Source organism: Candoia aspera, chromosome 3, assembly GCF_035149785.1.
Source record: "Candoia aspera isolate rCanAsp1 chromosome 3, rCanAsp1.hap2, whole genome shotgun sequence".
NCBI lineage: Eukaryota > Metazoa > Chordata > Lepidosauria > Squamata > Boidae > Candoia > Candoia aspera.
Genome location: NC_086155.1, coordinates 189026962 through 189047045, shown reverse-complemented (window position 1 = coordinate 189047045; position 20084 = coordinate 189026962). Strand labels below are relative to the sequence as shown.

At 38.6% G+C, this 20084-nt stretch overlaps 1 protein-coding gene across 1 annotated transcript in view; it reads right to left on the bottom strand.

The window, feature by feature from the left end:
• RIMS2 (regulating synaptic membrane exocytosis 2) overlaps positions 1 to 20084 on the bottom strand; it is a 209326-nt gene that overhangs the window by 2662 nt on the left and 186580 nt on the right. The window contains exons 21-24 of the mRNA XM_063299583.1: positions 12511 to 12652; positions 10744 to 10856; positions 8711 to 8812; positions 7979 to 8118 (exon numbers count right to left, since the gene is read on the bottom strand). Coding sequence (XP_063155653.1) covers positions 7979 to 8118; positions 8711 to 8812; positions 10744 to 10856; positions 12511 to 12652 — 497 coding nt within the window. The remainder of the gene's footprint in view (positions 1 to 7978; positions 8119 to 8710; positions 8813 to 10743; positions 10857 to 12510; positions 12653 to 20084) is intronic.

Genomic DNA, 20084 nt, shown 5'->3' with positions numbered 1-20084 from the left:
GCTAATTTTGGAAAAGTTAATCAGGGTTGGACCTGATTAGCACAAGAATGGGAGGCCACCATTAATTCTCAAGGTTTGACCACAAGAAAAATACTGGGTTTTGTTCCCTTCTACAAAGGGAAAGATAGCAAGAATGAATGTAAAAACTACAGAGAAGTCATTTGTGAAGTATGCCTAGGAAGGTGTTTGGCAGAATTCTGATAGAAAAGGTACAAGAAGTGACAATGACCAACATTTAGGAAATGTAGTGCAGCTTTATACCATGTAGTGATGCACATATTATATTTCTGCACTTCAAATGGTCATTAAGAACTGCATGAACGTAGCAAGAAAATTATGTTTGCTGATTTAGTGAATGTGTGTGATTAAATAAATAGGCTGGAATTATGGAATGGTTTAGATGACTATGGAGATGAAGGCTGGTTGCTGAACAGTAAGAGTGACATATGAAAGAAAATAAGCATGGGTGAGAATAAATGGAATGCTTAGCAAATGGATGGATATTGAGCAGGGAGTAAGATGGGAATGTGTGTTGCCTCCTTGGTTATTTAATGTATTTATAAATAAACGTATAAGAATACTAGTGATGTCATTAGCAGTGAGTTAGTTGGGATGTGAATGTTTGCATAGCTTCGTATGAAAATGATACTGTCTTGTTGGCTGAGAACCCAAATGATTTGCAGTGAATGTATGGCTGTAAGATGCAACAAGGAATATGAAAATGAAAACGAATGTATCCAAGGTAAAGGTAGTTGTGTATAACAAGAAAATTGAGTTAACACTGGTAAGTTATAGATACATGGCAAAAGACTAGAGCAAGTAGATAAGTTGTGTGCTTTGGTAGATGAAGAAATGGATGAAGAAATGTACAGACATGCAAAGATGACAGGCAGTGGGTAGTATATGATTAGCACAAGAATGCTTACCAGCTGAACCCTGGGTTAATAGCTCTTCCGTATCCGGGACTTTGTCATCTTTGGTTCTGGATGGGGTTGCACTGCCCCAGACAGACCCGGTGCATAACTTGGGGTCCTCTTGGACTCACGGCTCCTGCTCAAAGAGCAGGTAGCAGCCATGGCCAGGAGGGCCTTTGTGCAGCTTCGTGTTGTGCACCAGTTACGCCCTTTCCTGGATCGGGAAGCCCTTCGAATCGTTACTCATGCCCTTGTTATCTCCCATATTGACTACTGCAATGCGCTTTACATGGGGCTACCCTTGAAGAGTATCTGGAAGCTTCAGCTGGTCCAGAATGAAGCCGCGTGGGCTATTTTTGGAGCCCCAGAAGGGCACGTATAACACCTTTGCTGCGCAAGCTGCATTGGGTACCAATTTGCTTCCAATTCAAGGTGTTGGTTATCACCTTTAAAGCCCTACATGGCATGGGGCCAGGCTACCTGAGGAACCGCCTCTTCCCCGTTACATCAAGCCATCCCACCCAATCATGCAGAGAGGGCATGCTGCAGACCCCGTCAGTAACAGAATTCAGGACTTCTCTGCAGTAGCACCTGCCCTCTGGAACATCTTGCCTCCGGAGGTGAGGTTAGCCTCATTGCTCCTAGCCTTCTGGAGGGATTTGAAGACCTGGCTCTGCCACCTGGCCTGGGGTGGGGAGGAGAACAGTTATGCTTGGGGTTGGCTAGTGCCTTGAAGTAACTCTTTCACGTAAAGATTGAACGAGATCACAGCCATCTGGACTTTATTTTTATTTATATTTATTAGCGATGTATAATTCTTTTATAGTGTATTTTTATATATTTATTGTTTTTTGTGATTATTTTGTTGTAAACTGCCCAGAGTCCCTCTGGTGGGAGGAGATGGGTGGTGACAAATTTGATAAATAAATATATAATAAATAAATAAATATGGCATGTTCTGAGAAATAAATATTTGAAAAAAAATGCAAGAATGGCTATGTGTTTCTCTCCACTTTGTTATATAAAAGTCAGAGTTGATATGTCAGGAGAAACAGAAAAATAAGTTGAATGCAGAGGGAATGGGTTACTTAAGTAGTACGTACTGTATGGTAAAACAAGAAGGTGGAGTTAAAAAAAAACGATTGATTGCTAAATGAATGCAGATTGAATACAAAACAAAGTAACCAGTATGAAATAAATTCTTATTCTTACTGGTTTGTGGCACATAGAGAGTATGAATGAGGAGAAATTCCAAAACCAATATATGAAAGAAGAATGAATGGGTTGAAAGAAAGGAAAAGACCGAGACTGCATGGAGTTGATGAGATCCTCAAAAAGGGAGAAACGAGAAGTTGAAAGAACAAAAAGAAATGCATGAAATGGGCTGTGGAAGTGGTTGAAGCTAGGATGGTTTGCAAGGATAGAAAGCTTTGGAGAAGCACAGTAAATTGTAATAGTAAACTAATTTTAGCTATATTTCCTTTTCTTTCTCCTATCATCTCATGCCTTTAATTTCTTTATCTTATTCTTTCTCCTGTTCTGCACTGTGCATAAAACTACTTATCTCAAATGGGAATAGCAGGATGGATATGTATATATGTATGTTAAATATTTATGTGAAAGCAAGGTAGGGTATTATTCATTTTTAAGGTTGGAAGTATACTAGCATAATACAGAGCTTAAAACATTATTGTGCCATAAAACAGCAGGGGGGGCAGGCAAGGGAGGTTAGCCTTAGCTATATTAAATCAATATCCTAGAGCAGGCCAGGCCACAAGCAGCCAAGAAAAATGATTTGCACTTGAGGCAGAAAGGAACTGGAGGGCAGGTGAAAGGCGTGTTGCCTAAGTGGAACTTAGCAGCTAGTAGCAGCTGCTCTGCCCTGCCTACCTGCCCCCACCACGAACTCTGCTTGAAACTCAGGCTGTTCTTTCCTTGCAGGGCTGCATGGAGGGTTGACTAAGGAAATCACCCATTTGGGAAACACTTCAGGGGCTTTTTTCCAGTTTTATGGGGAGCAACCAAAAATGAAAATGTATCAGGAGATAGCGACAGCACAAGTAGTGCGACACCTCTTGAGAAGCTCTGTGGGCATGCGCACAGCTATGCCAGTTGCATGATAGTGAGTGATGTACAAAAGGCTTAATTTGCAACTTTAATAATGTCTCAAGTAGCCACCCAGCAAACCTTTTTATACCACTTCATGCCAACATGTACACTGCTTTTGTTGCGATAGTGAGGTGTTCAGAGCACCATCTGGTTCATTACAGTGTGTAGAATTAATTTAGATGTTTAAGGTCCAAGATGGTGAAGAAGAGTTTTACTGCTATACTGCCTACAATGTTTTCTCTTGAGCCTTGCTCACCTTAATTTTTTTGAGCTAGCTGAAGCAGATAGTAAAGCATGATGGAGTGGTATCACTGCCTTAAAAGGGATGATGGTGTTCCGCTCCTGTAAAAACTCTCCATGTAGAAGTTTATGGTAAATAATTCACAGAAGCTTCTACAGTTATTACCAACACTAGAGGCCTGCCTGTCTTCTGTAACTAGGGATGCCTACTACCAGCCTTAGCTGACTGAGCAGTCGTGCCCTTCCTGAAGACGAATAGTCTAGCTATAGTTGTCTAAGTGCTAATGACCTCATGTCTAGATCACTGTAATGCACTTTATGCTTGTAGATATGTGGGGCACTCATGCATATATTACAGCTGTGCTGGAACAATTGGTGTTTTGTTTTGTTTGTGCCTTCAAGTCATTGCTGATTCCTGGTGACTGCCTGGACTAGTCCCCTGCAACATTTTCAGAAGTAGTTTGCCACTGCATTCTTTCTAGGGCTGGGAGAGAGTGCAAGGTCACCCAGCTGTGCCGAAGGCAGGACTAGAATTCATAGTCCCCGGGTTTTTAGTCTGGTGCCTTAACTATAACCCCAAACTGACTTTTGAAACAATTGTACTGGCTACAAATTAGCTCCAATTGCTGGCTTATTAGCTGTTATTGTTGTTGTTGTTTATTCGTTTAGTCGCTTCCGACTCTTCGTGACTTCATGGACCAGCCCACGCCAGAGCTTCCTGTCGGTCGTCAACACCCCCAGCTCCCCCAGGGACGAGTCCATCACCTTTAGAATATCATCCATCCACCTTGCCCTTGGTCGGCCCCTCTTCCTTTTGCCTTCCACTCTCCCTAGCATCAGCATCTTCTCCAGGGTGTCCTGTCTTCTCATTATGTGGCCAAAGTATTTCAGTTTTGCCTTTAATATCATTCCCTCAAGTGAGCAGTCTGGCTTTATTTCCTGGAGGATGGACTGGTTTGATCTTCTTGCAGTCCAAGGCACTCTCAGAATTTTCCTCCAACACCACAGTTCAAAAGCATCGATCTTCCTTCGCTCAGCCTTCCTTATGGTCCAGCTCTCGCAGCCATATGTTACTACAGGGAACACCATTGCTTTAACTATGCGGGCCTTTGTTGTCAGTGTGATGTCTCTGCTCTTAACTATTTTATCGAGATTTGTCATTGCTCTTCTTCCAAGGATTAAGCGTCTTCTGATTTCCTGACTGCAGTCAGCATCTGCAGTAATCTTTGCACCTAGGAATACAAAGTCTTTCACTGCTTCTACATTTTCTCCCTCTATTTGCCAGTTATCAATCAAGCTGGTTGCCATAATCTTGGTTTTTTTGAGGTTTAGCTGCAAACCAGCTTTTGCACTTTCTTCTTTCACCTTCATCATAAGGCTCCTCAGTTCCTCTTCACTTTCAGCCATCAAAGTGGTATCATCTGCATATCTGAGATTGTTAATGTTTCTTCCAGAGATTTTAACTCCAGCCTTGGATTCCTCAAGGCCAGCTTGTTGCATGATGTGTTCTGCATACAAGTTGAATAGGTAGGGTGAGAGTATACAGCCCTGCCGTACTCCTTTCCCAATCTTAAACCAGTCTGTTGTTCCGTGGTCTGTTCTTACTGTTGCTACTTGGTCGTTATACAGATTCTTCAGGAGGCATACAAGATGACTTGGTATCCCCATACCACTAAGAACTTGCCACAATTTGTTATGGTCCACACAGTCAAAGGCTTTAGAATAGTCAATAAAACAGAAATAGATGTTTTTCTGAAACTCCCTGGCTTTTTCCATTATCCAGCGGATATTGGCAATTTGGTCTCTAGTTCCTCTGCCTTTTCTAAACCCAGCTTGTACATCTGGCAATTCTCGCTCCATGAACTGCTGAAGTCTACCTTGCAGGATCTTGAGCATTACCTTACTGGCATGTGAAATGAGTGCCACTGTTCGATAGTTTGAACATTCTTTAGTGTTTCCCTTTTTTGGTATGGGGATATAAGTTGATTTTTTCCAGTCTGATGGCCATTCTTGTGTTTTCCAAATTTGCTGGCATATAGCATGCATTACCTTGACAGCATCATCTTGCAAGATTTTGAACAGTTCAGCTGGGATGCCGTCGTCTCCTGTTGCCTTGTTATTAGCAATGCTTCTTAAGGGCCACTCAACCTCACTCTTCAGGATGTCTGGCTCTAGCTCACCGACCACACCGTAAAAGCTATCCCCGATATTGTTATCCTTCCTATACAGGTTTTCTGTATATTCTTGCCACCTTTTCTTGATCTCTTCTTCTTCTGTTAGGTCCTTGCCATCTTTGTTTTTGATCATACCCATTTTTGCTGGAATTTACCTCCAATGTTTCTAATTTTCTGGAAGAGGTCTCTTGTCCTTCCTATTCTATTGTCTTCTTCCACTTCCGCGCATTGCTTGTTTAAAAATAATTCCTTATCTCTTCTGGCTAACCTCTGGAATTTTGCATTGAATTGGGCATATCTCCCCCTATCACTGTTGCCTTTTGCTTTCCTTCTTTCTTGGGCTACTTCTAGTGTCTCAGCAGACAGCCATTTTGCCTTCTTGGTTTTCTCTTTCTTTGGGATGTATTTTGTTGCCGCCTCCTGAACAATGCTGCCAACTTCTGTCCAGAGTTCTTCCGGGACCCTATCTACTAAGTCCAGTCCCTTAAATCTATTCTTCACCTCCACTGCATATTCCTTAGGAATATTACTGAGCTCATATCTAGCTGATCTGTGGGTCTTCCCTAATCTCTTTAGTCTGATCCTAAATTGTGCAAGAAGAAGTTCGTGATCTGAACTACAGTCAGCTCCAGGCCTTGTTTTTACCGACTGTACAGATGTCCGCCACCTTTGGCTGCAAAGGATGTAATCAATCTGATTTCGGTGTTGTCCATCTGGTGAAGTCCATGTATAAAGCCGTCTCTTAGGTTGTTGGAAGAGAGTGTTTGTTATGCAGAGTGAATTGTCTTGGCAAAATTCTATCAGCCTGTGTCCTGCTTCGTTTTGTTCTCCCAGGCCATACTTACCTGCAATTCGAGGTGTCATTTGACTGCCCACCTTAGCATTCCAGTCTCCTGTGATGAAAATAACATCTCTTTTAGGCGTGTTGTCCAGTAGGTGCTGCAGATCCTCATAGAACTGCTCTACTTCAGCTTCTTCAGTATTTGTGGTTGGGGCGTATATTTGGATCACTGTGATGTTAGATGGCTTGCCCTGAATTCGAATTGTGATCATTCTGTCGTTTTTTGGGTTGTATCCAAGCACTGCTTTAGCCACTTTACTATTAATTATGAAGGCTACTCCATTTCTTCTGTGGTCCTCTTGTCCACAGTAGTAGATCTGGTGGTCATTTGATGTGAAGTGGCCCATTCCAGTTCATTTCAGTTCATTGACGCCCAGAATGTCTATCTTTAATCTTGACATCTCACCAATAACCACATCCAATTTGCCCTGGCTCATAGATCTTACATTCCAGGTTCCGATGGTGTGTTGATCCTTAGAACATCGGATTCGCCGTTCACCACCAGCACCGTCGGCCGCTAGCCGTCCTTTCGGCTTTGAGCTAGCTGCGTCATCACGTCTGGGGCTAGTTGAGCTCATCCTCTGTTCCTCCCCAGTAGCATTTTGACCATCTTCTGACCTGGGGGTCTCATCTTCCGATGGTATACCGACATATCTCTGGTTGTACTGATCCATTTAGTTTTCACGGCAAGAATACTGAGGTGGGTTGCCATTACCTTCCCCAGGGATCGCATTTAGTCTGACCTCTCTGTCATGACCTTCCCGTCTTGGGTGGCCCTTCACGGTTTAGCTCATGGCATCATTGAGGCGCTCAAGCTCCAGCACCACAACAAGGTAACGATCCTTTCCTGAAGATTAGCTGTTATTACCAGCTATTAATTAGCTTCCAGGCCATCACCAGCATGTGAAAGCTCTAAACAACTTGGGAAAAGAAATCTAGTAATGCTCTCCCCACAGCAGGTGTTGGATGGCAAATACAGGAAAATCCCCTTTGCTGAACAAAGATGCCCCTTTGACGCGGGTTCAATAGAAACCACAGCCCATGTTTTGATATACTGCCAATACTACAGAGACCCTCTTTGTAGCTTATCGCCCCACTCCTCTCTGAATTCCCAGGACAATTCTGTGTTCCTAAACAATGCTATGTTTTGTTACTGTGTACCATGTAAACTCTGCCCTGCTATGAGTAGTAACTGTTAATGTTTATGCGATGTGTTACTATGGTGGTCTTTTCTTTTGGGGTCTGTGGTCATAATAAGGTCCATTCACCCTCAACTTCAACTTCTAGTAGAATGCCTTCTCTATTATACACTTGTTTAACCACTAAGCTTCTTTAGGGAGACGCTATTAACAATGCCATTAATTCTTATCTGGTGATCACTTGCGGGTGAGCCTCCTTGATGGTGCTGCCTGCTCTGTGGAATGCCTGTCCCCTGTGTTTGAGGGGTGCTTGCCTTTATATTGGCTACTGAAGTCCTGTCTTTTCAGAGAGGTCTTCCCTGTATAAATAGTAGAGACAAACCTTTATTTATTTGTATTAATTTACCTATTCCTCTTCCATTCATTTTAATATGTATATTTTATATGAACTGTTGAACAGGGGTTTTTTTCAGTTCAACTATGAAATATTTTAGAAGCAGTATATGCATTTAAAAAAAACAAATAAATACAATTAATCTGCATGGTAATGATGCAAATTACCTGTAAAACTTTCCCTTGGGGGTTCTCTTCAAATGACAACAGCTGCTGGTAAAGAGGTTCCAGCGTTTTTCTTGCCACCTTCGTTTTCTTTTTGGCTATACAGACTCCATTTTCTAATAGATACACCTTTACATATGGTGCTTTGGATGGAAAAATATAAAGAGCCATTCAGAAGATAATTTTCACATAGCTACACCCTTGAGTTATCAGTGATATTTAGCCAAAAAATGCTTCAACTGAATATATCTTCACACAGTATAGTGCATTTATGAGTTACCAAAGTGAATTACTTCTGCAAGCTTCTTTCCTTCATTTGTCCCCCTTCCCTAGCATTGGGAATAAGCAAATACTAGTAATGTTGCTTCAGGGTTCTCATAGATGAGGTCTCCTGTACTAAGCAAAGCAGAAGGGCAAGTCACAGTTGTAGCTCTGGATCCCAAGAATACTAAGACTTTCCATGCATATGCCCATGTAGCATTATTAATGCACTTAAAATAGTTTTATGATTTAATATATTAATTTCATATATCAAAACTGGAACAAATAAAGAAAGTTGAATTAAAAAAAAATACTCTGTATTATGCAGATGTCATCTCTAAAGAAGAGAGCCCTACAGGGATGTTCAATAGTATAAAGCCTAGGCTACTGTAACTAAAGCAGGTTATAAAAAACAGTTCGCTCACATGTTATCACAGCATTTATAGTTCTGGGAGCTAAGCATACTTCTCTTACCTGGCAGTGTCTTTGAACCTGGTTTTACAACAAGGCCTCGTGCTCTTATTATTTCTACCTCCAATTGTCCCTTTTTGTCCATCATTCCAACTTGGATATCACCTAAGGATACAAAAAAATGCAAGTACTTAAATGAAAAGCAGATACAATTATATGAAAATATATATATATTATTAAAAGTAAATCCCTGTTGCCTATTACACACACACACAGCCTGCAGTCATATAAATACACCTTAAAGTAAATACTTAAATAAGTAATCTGCACCTCATCATCAACTTACTTGGTTTGACTGAAATTATATCTGATCGCTCCTGATTGTATTAGATTCTTACTTACATATTATAAGTAATGGACTGAACAATAGATTTTAAATTTCTATTATAAATAATTTATAGTATAGGACAGCAGTTCTCAACCAGGGGCCCTAGAGTGTTTCAAGGGGACCACAGTGGAAAAACATGTAACAGAGGGCCATGGCATGTGCCAAGGGGGCCACAGAAAAGCAACATGTATTATATTGCAAATACTGTGTAGTTGATGCCAGAAAAGGCACCAGTTATTGTCCCATGTCTGTATCTATAATAGGACCTGGACGAGGGGGCCGCAAGAGAAAAACAAGGTTGGAAGGGGGCCATGGGAGAAAAAAGAATGAGAAACACTGCTATAGGATATATTTTCCCAAAGAAAAGCCTGATGAGTAAGCTAATGGTAAATATAACTCCACTGTTTTTTCCTTAGTATGCAATATATATTGTTAAAACATTTACCAATTATTTTATGCATATGCATATGCATATGTATATGTATATGTATGTAGTTGAATTTCATATCCTATGAAAGCACTGGCAATTAATAACTGCTGTTGTGCAGTGGGATTATTTATTTATTTAAATTTATTGGACACCTAACTCCAGTGGACTATAGGTGGCATACAAAACTAGAAAAAAACAAAAACAGCTAAAAACATAAAATCACACAGACAGCCCAGACTAAAATGATCCAATAAACAACAAAATCCACAAAACGAAACAGGGACCATTAAACAAATAACGAATATCAACCCCAAGCCTGGGACCAAAGCCAGGTTTTCAAAGCTCTCTGGAACCCCAGGAGAGAGGGTGCTGTCCTTATCTCTGGGGGCGATGCTGTTCCAGAAGGTGGGGGCCACAACAGAGAAGGCCCGCTTCCTAGGTCCCACAAGATGGCAATGTTTAGTGGAGGGACCTGAAGCATACCCACTCTGCTGGAACGTACTGGGCAGGCAGAAACAAGCAGTCCCTCAGATATAGAAGTGCCTGTTTAAAAAAAAAATGAATAAAGATACTTGCTATGAGAAGAAAACAGAATAGGTGGGAAAATAGTTGCTCAAAAACAACCACAGATCAAGCAAATTATTATCAAGAGCAGTTCTTAATTTCCAGTGCATTCATAAGTGATGAAATTCAGCCATCTATCTATCTATCTATCTATCTATCTATCTATCTATCTATCTATCTATCTATCTATCTATGTTATTTATCTGTCAAATTTTATCACCGCCCATCTCCCTCCCAATTATAATTTCCCATAAAAGCACCGTTGTTTTCTAGACGTTAGATACTCATAGCAGCAAGAGAGCCATATGGAATGTTGTTAAGGTGCTGGATTAGGTGAGAGGAGACCCAGGTTTTAGTCCTCCCTTAGGCACAGGGTCAGTCTCTCCTTCTCAGCCCTAATCAGCCACAAGCTAGTTGAAAGAACCCCTTGTCACTTGGTGCATTGATAGTTTTGCTGTATGAACTAGGTAACCACGATGCAAAAACAAATGGAACTTGTGAACATGCAGGGCATGCTAAGAAAAACAACAACAGATGTTCATAACCACCCTGAGGTGGGTTTTTTTTGTCTGTATGTATGTATAATTGGTGTTTGCTTTCCTCCTTAAATCTGATCTAAATCTAAACTATTCCAACAAATCTAAACTGAATATAGCTGGTTGACCAGGACCAATTCCATTTGAATCTTACTATTCAAATGTCAAAATGTCTTACCCATTGCTGGAGTAGCCAGGGTCTGGCGCCCAACAAGCTGTGCAGGGCCAAGTCCATCCAGAAAATCACTGAATTGGCTATCTGCTGCCAACCGCACACCAGGAAAGATCAAACTAACAGAAAGCACATTTCTTTTTAATAATATGGTTATAACACAAAGATCCACAAATTATATTATAGACCTGGGCAACAATAGTTATGTTCCATTCCATATATACTGTACATTTACAAATAAATAAATGTCATTTTATAGCAGAATAAGACATTTAGTACTGAATATGCTGTCTTTTCATATTTTATTTGACATCAAAAATATTTGTGATCATATTACTTGCCTTCTGACCTGGAACCAAAAGATTCTAACCTGCTTATATGAAAAAAATATTACATTCTGAAAGCTGGTGTACATAATCTCACATTGTTTATTGCATGTTACAATGTTGTACATGCGTTTTAAACTGGTAGTACAATTGATTAAAAGAATTACCCTATAGTTTCTGAAAAAAACCAAACTGGACGGAACACATTTCCTACCTATATTTTCAGTCAAATACTGAATCTAAATGTTGACAATTAAAGGTTTGTCATGTAAGCTGTTCTTCTATTCTGAACAGTATTTCATCTTCAAGAGTTACTGTAAGCCTCTTTCAAATTCTAAGTGTGAAGAATGACACTGAGTGAAAACAGAAGAGTTTGCCTTTACCTAAGCATATTCTTTAGAATATTATGAAATGCCCTGCACTGCTGGATGGAACAGAGCTACTATGATGTCTTCCTTATCTTCTAAGTAATCTGCCATCTTGACTCGCTGAAAAGATAGTTGACTCAACATAAAGTATTTCTTTCTCACTGTCATTGACAAATGATTGAATGGCTTGTTTTACCTCCTGTCTCTTCAAATGTACTGCATATTGCTCAAGACAGCTAACTTCATACATATACAACAGTGTCTAAACAGAGGCAGCAAAAGTCAAGACGACAGTCATGGTGGTTCAACTGAAGCCCTGCCCTTTTTGTGCAGGAATGCAACACTGACGCAGGTACAAAAGGCGTGGGGTTTGATTGTACTGCAGCGACCACCATCTTGACTTTCTAATCCTCCTGCAGGTGCCACTGTCCTTCTATAATAGCCTTTTCCTACTTGGTTTCTTCCAAATGTGTTGAACTGGAATTCCCATCATTCCCTTCTATCATTCCTATTGGTATAGTGGCTGGGCATGTCAGGAACTATTGTTGGGGGAGAGGGATAGGCTACATTAAGTGTCCCATTAAATACATGTGGTATGACTGCCCTTCTTTTATTGTTACATGTGTAAAGAATGTGACAGCCTTATCTATGTGGCAGCCAGTCCAAACATCTGGTCCTGAAATTAGCATTGTGGGATGTAGGAAAATTCAGAAGGGGGAAGGGTAGCTGGTGGAAATCTAGGTGCTCTTATCACCACCATCTGATAACAAAAGTATCAACCACTCTGCTGACTAGGATCCATGAAAAGCAATGTATTTGTAGAATATAACTGACCAAAATGTACTTGTCTATATTCTTGTTGGAGATGAAGGCCTAGCATCATATATTGCATATTTATGTACTGCCACAAAATGGTTATAAGGATTATTTTTTAAAAAAAATGATATTCCACATTCAATTCACATCACTAAGATTTACAGTGATGTAAGTTCATGTGCAATGGTGTGATCTTAAACCCCCATTTAAATCAATGACATTTGTTTTAAAGAGATTTACTTACAATTACAATCAGAACTTACTTTCCCTCAGAGCTATAACTGTTCATGCTGCCATCTGTAGACTCCCTGCTGGCCTGGCGTGTCATCCAATTTCTCATCTCCACAGCCAGCCCAGTTTCTGTGCTTCTCTGTACTGTACTCTTCAATTTTTTACCACCTGCTTCTAAAAACAAAAAAGTTAAAATGCTTAAGTTGTACCCAGATAAATAGAAATGCATTTAAATGGCCAATATAAAGATAGAAATTCAGAACTGTGCAATTCTGCAATAACATCAAAAATGCTTGGAATATACTATTTTAATGGTAGTTCTTTTTGTAATCACATATGTATGATCTTCAAACTTAAACATGCACAGTCAACCAGATTTACATTGTATGCATGAAAATAATTTTGCCTGGGTAATTAGGTTTTCCACCTAGCAATTAAATTGGAACATCATTGTCAAATATAAAGCTCTTAGGGCAGCCATTGTAATAACCACTGCATTAATGGAAAGAACATTACACAGAGTAGTCTTATAGTGTGAATTGGTATAGGCATAAATAATTATATTTGGACTAAAAATTATCCTTCTTTCTGGCCAGTAGAAACCACAAAGAAGACAGTGAACCAAGATGCGGCATACTTCATTGCTTAAATTCTTCACTTGCATTTATTTATTAGATTTACAGTATGTCTCACCTTTCCTTCAGGAACTCAAAGCGGTATATAGAGCATTCCCTCCTCCTATTTTCTTGCACAACCTCTAGATCTAGTTAAGTTAAACAATGGGCACTGGAAGAATACTACTGTCAGAGCATATTCTCTCTGTCTTGCAGCCTCCGTGTACACAGGCTCCCTACATATCCCCTACTTCAGCATCAGATACTGCTTAATCTAACATTCTCAGGAATTTTCCGAAGCTAAAATCAAATAATATATTGAAGCAAATTTCTGTACAAGAAAAACTGTATTATAATTTTCATGTTGGCAAACTGAAAATGACATTTCCTTTCCTTTCTATTGATAGAAGAGTAATGTTTTTAATCATCCCTTCCTCTGAATTTAGCAGTTGCTCTGCTAAATTTGACCAGAACATGCAACTATTATAACAACAGCAATATTCTGTTAATCCAATGCTTCCCATAAACAAAACACTCTGAACACGGTGTAATAGTTAAATGCTGAATATTATTATGAGCATTTACAGAGTTTTAAACTGAGTGATAAAATAAAATCCACTCAATCCCTAAATTTATTTATTGGATTTATCAGCTGCCACAGTCCTGAAGGTACTGTACTAAACAAAATATAGTAACAAAGTTGTATACGTGTGTCCATTAAGAATTATTCAACAGTTGGAATAATTTAAATATTTTTAATTATGAAGAATGGAATGAGTGTTAAATCCTGAGTAACTTATTCAGCTAAGAGGAAGTGAAGCATGCATAGAATTTCTATAATGTATATCTTAATATGTTTTGAAGCATATCCAAACTGGTGCATCTGCCATTTTTCAGATCCAGCAGCATAAAGTACAGTGCAGGAGAGAGTTGTGACTATATTTACAGTAGTTAGGAAACTGTTCATTATAGAAAGCATGCTAAATTTCAACATGTAAGATGTCAGGACATGGCCTATTATAAGCAACGAGGCAGCATGATTTTTAATATTTTGCACACTTATGTTTCAACAGCTAAACTTTCTAGTGGGTAACACAGCTGAAATATTTTAAGGAAATTATTTTATTTTGGAGAAGAGTTATCTTTCAAAGATTGGATAAGCAATGAATAAAGCATCAAGTCAATATTTCAATGATATAAGTATTATGGATTTAAAAGAGAAGATATCTGTAGTGCAGGGGAAAAACGATATGGTGGAAGGATAAAGATGGGTCATTACTGTATATGGAGAGGCAGTACAACAGAGCATCAGTTCCTTCCAAACTGTGTCTCAGTTCAGAACTGCTGGACTCAGTCAGGCTTTGGGGATACGATTGGTTGATTGGCAGCTGCTTAATGAAAGACAGTTCACAAGGAAACAGTTATCTAGAGTTCATCCTGTACTAAGATGCCAATCTGGCTTGTACAAAATATGATTGGACAAAACTGCGATATCTATCAATCTCTTACAGGTTTGCCCCCATGGATTATCCATGCAATAGCATATAATGCCCCAGAGATGGGGAACTGCAATAGTCTACCACGATTCTATCTCCCTAACAGTGTATCTTCTGGCCTTGAGTATAGTACTCTAAATACGGAAGGGTTTTGTATTCATTTATCTGGAAAATTCCTGAACTGCTCTCTATGGTTGAAGAACTTATAGATTCAAGTGCACAGAGAAAACAAAAATGAATGAATATTCCAAAGGACTGACTCATAAAATGCAAGGAAAAGACAACTGACCTCACGTGGAATGGCTATGAGACTCAGCCTTTAATGTAACTAAGTTATACTAAGTAAATTAATTTCTAAGTGCTTAATTTAGAGCTCTAAACATAAAATTCCAATTTGAAATTAAAGCTACCTAATTAACTGAAGATCTCAGCTGAGACAAGACTACATTTAGAATGAACATAAATATTGTTGCCCCGTATTCAATATACAGAATTACATAACATTATGTACACTTAATATGTAATGCTATTTTTTTGGATAAACATGCATGTTTTGTATGTGATTAGGTATGCCAAACATTGCAAAATAAAAAAGCTAAACAGAAAAACAGTCTAATAAATGATAAGCACATTTAAATAGATATTGCAACTGAAATTATAAATCCTCAGTTTAAATTGCTTGTACCTTAACTCTACTACCAAATATGCATGGTCCTTTGGACCAGGAGCATTTCCATAAATGAGTATCATACAGCAATAGTCATGTTCTTAGGTGACTATGGACTACTTGCGTACTATCAAAACGGCTGCCACTCACATCACCAATTCAAACGCATTTATTTACCAAAGAAAACCCCAAAGTGGCAAGGATGATCCCCATCACCACCTCTGTCCCTCAGGATACTATCACCAAACTTACTTTTGTCTTCTTTTCAAAACCTGTGAGCATACTTTCAGACAAAAAAGTGAACTACAGTCACCATCTAGTATTATTTCTTTAAACAATCCCTAGTTGGTTTACATGAGGACCCAAGCTATTTTTATAAAGATAATTTGCTTTATGGCAAGCTACTTTTCCTTTAAAAAAAAAAGTGGAAAAATTAAAGGCAAGGGAGGGACAAGACATGACGAGAACAAAGAGATTTTGGTGGGCTCCATGTTACCTATCTCGAAACATTTAAAGTTTGTATTCTGAACGTTCTATAGCTCATTCAAAGGTCTATGTGTACTGGCCACAAAAATAGGGCAAACATCTTGAAGTATTAATCCAGATCACACAGTGACATATACTGTACTACAATAGCTATGTTTGGTGAATGGCCACACATAAAATGCAGAGGTAAGCAACCTTTTGATGGTCAGGGGCTTCATTTATTTTTATTTTTTTTTAAGGTTCAGCAGCCACAGCACATAAGGAGAAAACTTGTGGTGATGGTTGTCTAGTTTTTTGGAAGAGCAGTTTGGGGGGCTTAATTTTTAAAAATGGCATTAAGTATATTTGAAGGTATAAGCGGCAGTTTTTCTTAATAGCTAAAAATGGCATGAAATTATGTCACCAGTTTTCAGAAATTCTAGTCAAAAGTGTCTCTGAGGACCAAAGAAGGGGATTCGGAAGTTCCATGTGGCCTTTAAGACTCTTTATATTATGGATCTACATTTGTGTATTAAGATCAGTTCTATTCAATGGGTGGGAGATAATTAGACCTGAAAAAGCAAGTATTAATGTGTGCAACATTTGAAAAATAATATGCAATTAAATAATTTCCTAATATTTATTAGAAATATTATATTATAATATATAATATTTGAAAAATTGTGATCAGACTGTCAAGTCTATATAATAACAAAACTGAACATATCTGACCCAGTTAAAGGCCTATTTTTACCCAGGCACCTAAGAAATGTCAGTAAGCTCTTCCCTATCTTCTAAATTTAGCTTTGTCACAGTTGAAGTTGTGTTAAAAGACTTCAGTTTTTAGAAGCCTCATAGCATATTTAAAAATCACAACTTCTCTCCTATGTTGTACATATGATGTATTTGTGATTGATTGAGAGAGAGAGAGAGAGAGAGAGAGAGAGAGAGAGAAATTAGTAAAACTGTAGTTGGGAGTGACACACTACATTTAGTCAAATTATGGAGCACCAAACACTAGTTAACTTTTAGGTAGCACAGCAGTTTTTTGTCTGTAATTCAGCTACATTTACAGAGGAAGCAAAGCTGATTAGCATTTTATAGTAGCTGAAAAATATTTGCTATTTTTAAATAGTTAAAGCATTTTGCTGTTGCAGAACATTAGTTGGGAAGAGGGCATGTGAATTAGAAGGACATACTTCCACACATCTGATTGTGATGCAAGCATCTATGGAGAGCAATCAGGACAAAATAGGAAAAATGTATGTTGAAAAGATATCACAGCTGAGAGCAATTGTGGTTATTGCATATGCAATATAAAAAGTCGCAAAGACTTGCTGGTAAAAAGGATTAGATTCGGAAAACCTTCATGAAATCCATATTTGTTTAATCTGAGCATGGGGATCAGATAATATCTTTTGCACATGACAGGGACCATAATTCTGTTGAAAGGATTAAGCTACGTGCTCCTGCTTACCTGCAGGGCAGCTACGCCATATTCTGGAACATGCCTTTAGTTGAGCTGGACAGTTTTTCTCTATGATCATGTCAATTGTGAACTACTATATATCTTTCATTCCTGTCCAACTAAAATTGCAAAGAATGTTTGATTTCATGACTAGTATAATAATGAAGAACAGATGGTTATACTGACTCTGGAATGTAAGGGAAAAGATATAATTCATGGACACATCAGTAGAATTGCCCTTGATCTTTTGTTAGAAATGTCTACATAATGCTTACACACACACACACACACACACACAGACCAACAATTATATATTTTCAACTATTAAATACAAACTAGCAAGAGAGAGCATTTTAGTCCTGGCCTGCATTATCACATATTGCATCTAATCATACACCATAATAATAAAAAATTCCAAACTTACAGTAAATGTCTGCAAAGTAAGCATTCACAGGGAAACTATCTCAGGATAAGCTGTTTTTAGTTTTAAGTTTCAACAGTGAAACAATATTGCCTTTTGCAGAAATGTTGGTTAATTACTAGCTGGACAGCTGCAGTCCAGTACTTATTTATCTGAGTGTTGGCCTGAATGGACTCAACAAAACTTACTTCTGAATATACAATGTTAAATTTTATACATACACACACACAGTGATGTAATCAAAACAACCATCACATCTCTGTATTCTATCTCAGAAACAGGGAGAATTAAAATGCACCCTTTATAAGTTATACTAACAGCTGCAGGTGAAGAAACATCTTTTACAGTAGGTTTGCTTCTACCAGTCACTGATCTAATGCAGTCTTGACCAATAACCCCTCTACACATTTAAGTATAATACCTCTCTATATAAAAGCCAATTCCATATACAATAGCTATGCCACATGCCACTGGAATAAAAATGGAAGAAAGCTTTTTAGATGATTATATATATATTCAAGCTAATTTTCAAATGCTTTTTATAAAACTTGCCTGAGCATTTCAATAAAAACTAAATTACTATATAAATATTATAAATATAGTATATAATTAATTTCTACATTGCTACTCAAAAGGTGCAGCTGCTCCAAAATACAGAAGACCACTTGCTGGCAGGTGAGTTCTGCCTTTCACACGTAACACCAGCATTATGGACTCTACAATAGTTACCAACAGGCTTCTGGGTACAATTCAAAGTGCCGATTTTGAGCTATAAAGCCCGATCTCACTTTGAACTCCGGTATCTGTAGAGCTGCTTATTCCAGGTAGAATTCACCGATCCACCTTCGTGTGTTCTGAGTGAAAATGCAGAGGGTTAAGCCCACTTATAACATTCAAGGTGGAGCTAGAACAAGTACTTTTCAAAAGTAGTGCCAACGCTCTGGAATTACTTGCCTCCAGAGATCTGTAAAGCATCCTCTTTCTTAATATTTAGGAAGGCTGTAAAATACAACTTTTTAACAGTTTTTAATATTTAGGAACATAATGGGATCCCTAATATTAATTACACTGTATGATGAAGGGAACTGTAATTTTAATAATAATTTTAATAATATCTTTAGCTTTTGTAACATTGTTTTCTTCTTTGAAATGGTTTTATTATGTTGTAAACCATCATGAGTTCTTAGAAGTGTGGCAATATAAAAAAAGTAAGTAAGTAAAGGATTAAATCTATTTTAATAATATATATAAAGAGCTTTAAAATCATGGAGCACATTTATGCAACATGCTCAAATCTGAGTTCAGTGAATCTTATGCTTGTCGCACATATTAATATTGCATTCTATTTCAGGTGGTTAAGATGATTTCCATTACTTTCTCACAAAGAGAATAGATCTGAATGGATTTTTATATTTACTGGAACAGATAAGTAATCATTAATGTGATTATTTAGAAACCAATTAATATGTTCTGACACCCCCTCTCTTTTCTGATCAATCCAATTTAAGCACTTTCTGAAGGGAGAGCATGATGTGAGGAAGTGACAGAGTTCAGAGCTCATATTTTGCATGTTAATAGCTTCAAGTACAGTCTGTTGCATTTCATGGTGGATCAGCTTGCAAACCCACAGGCTTTTAACTTTTGGTGCCTACAGAACCCTGAGACTGCACTTCTGTGGCAAAACAGCTAATTTTTCATGAAGCTATTTTGCATCAAAAATGTAAAAATATACGGTAGGTGTACCCTCTCTGCAGGAGAGAGCCAGTTTGACGTAGTGGTTAAAAACACTGGGCTAGAAACTGGAAAACTGGAAGACTGTGGGTTCTAGTTCTGCCTTAGACATGAAACCTCTTTCCCAAGATGCTGCATGTCCCTTCAAGCAGCAGTACAAAGAGCGGCTTGCAGCAGGGAAGGCCAACAGGTCAAGAGCTTTTTGCCAGGGTGGCCAAAGCAATAGAGCTAATACAGCTGCCCAATAACTTCCAGCCTTTCTCCCAAGTTGGATCGCTATACACTTCCCAGGTGCCAGCACTGCAACCTCAAAGCTGGGAAAAAAGGTGGCTGTGATCCCCTGCTGCTCACAAGAGGCTGACCCCACACTTACCGTGGCTCAGTGACTCTCTCGGGCAGGCCCTCACAAAGAGAGATCCAGGGCCACTCTTGGCTGAATGAACTGCAGGGAGCCCTGAGGAGTGGAACTGCTGAAGTTGGGCTTCAGTAATTACCAGACAATGTTTCAAAGGAAATACTCCTGTATGAAAAAGCAAACTGGCTCTGCCTTTTTAGCCTTATCTCCCCACCTTTGTTTGTTTATACATACATTCATACATATTCCTTAATGATCCGAAACTATGGTTGTGATGGGAGACAAGCATAAATATCTCAAACCATCCTGGCATGCGCACACATGAACACACACTGAATCTATTAGCATATTAATTTTTCTTTCTGCTTCAAATATTGTTAAAATAAAAA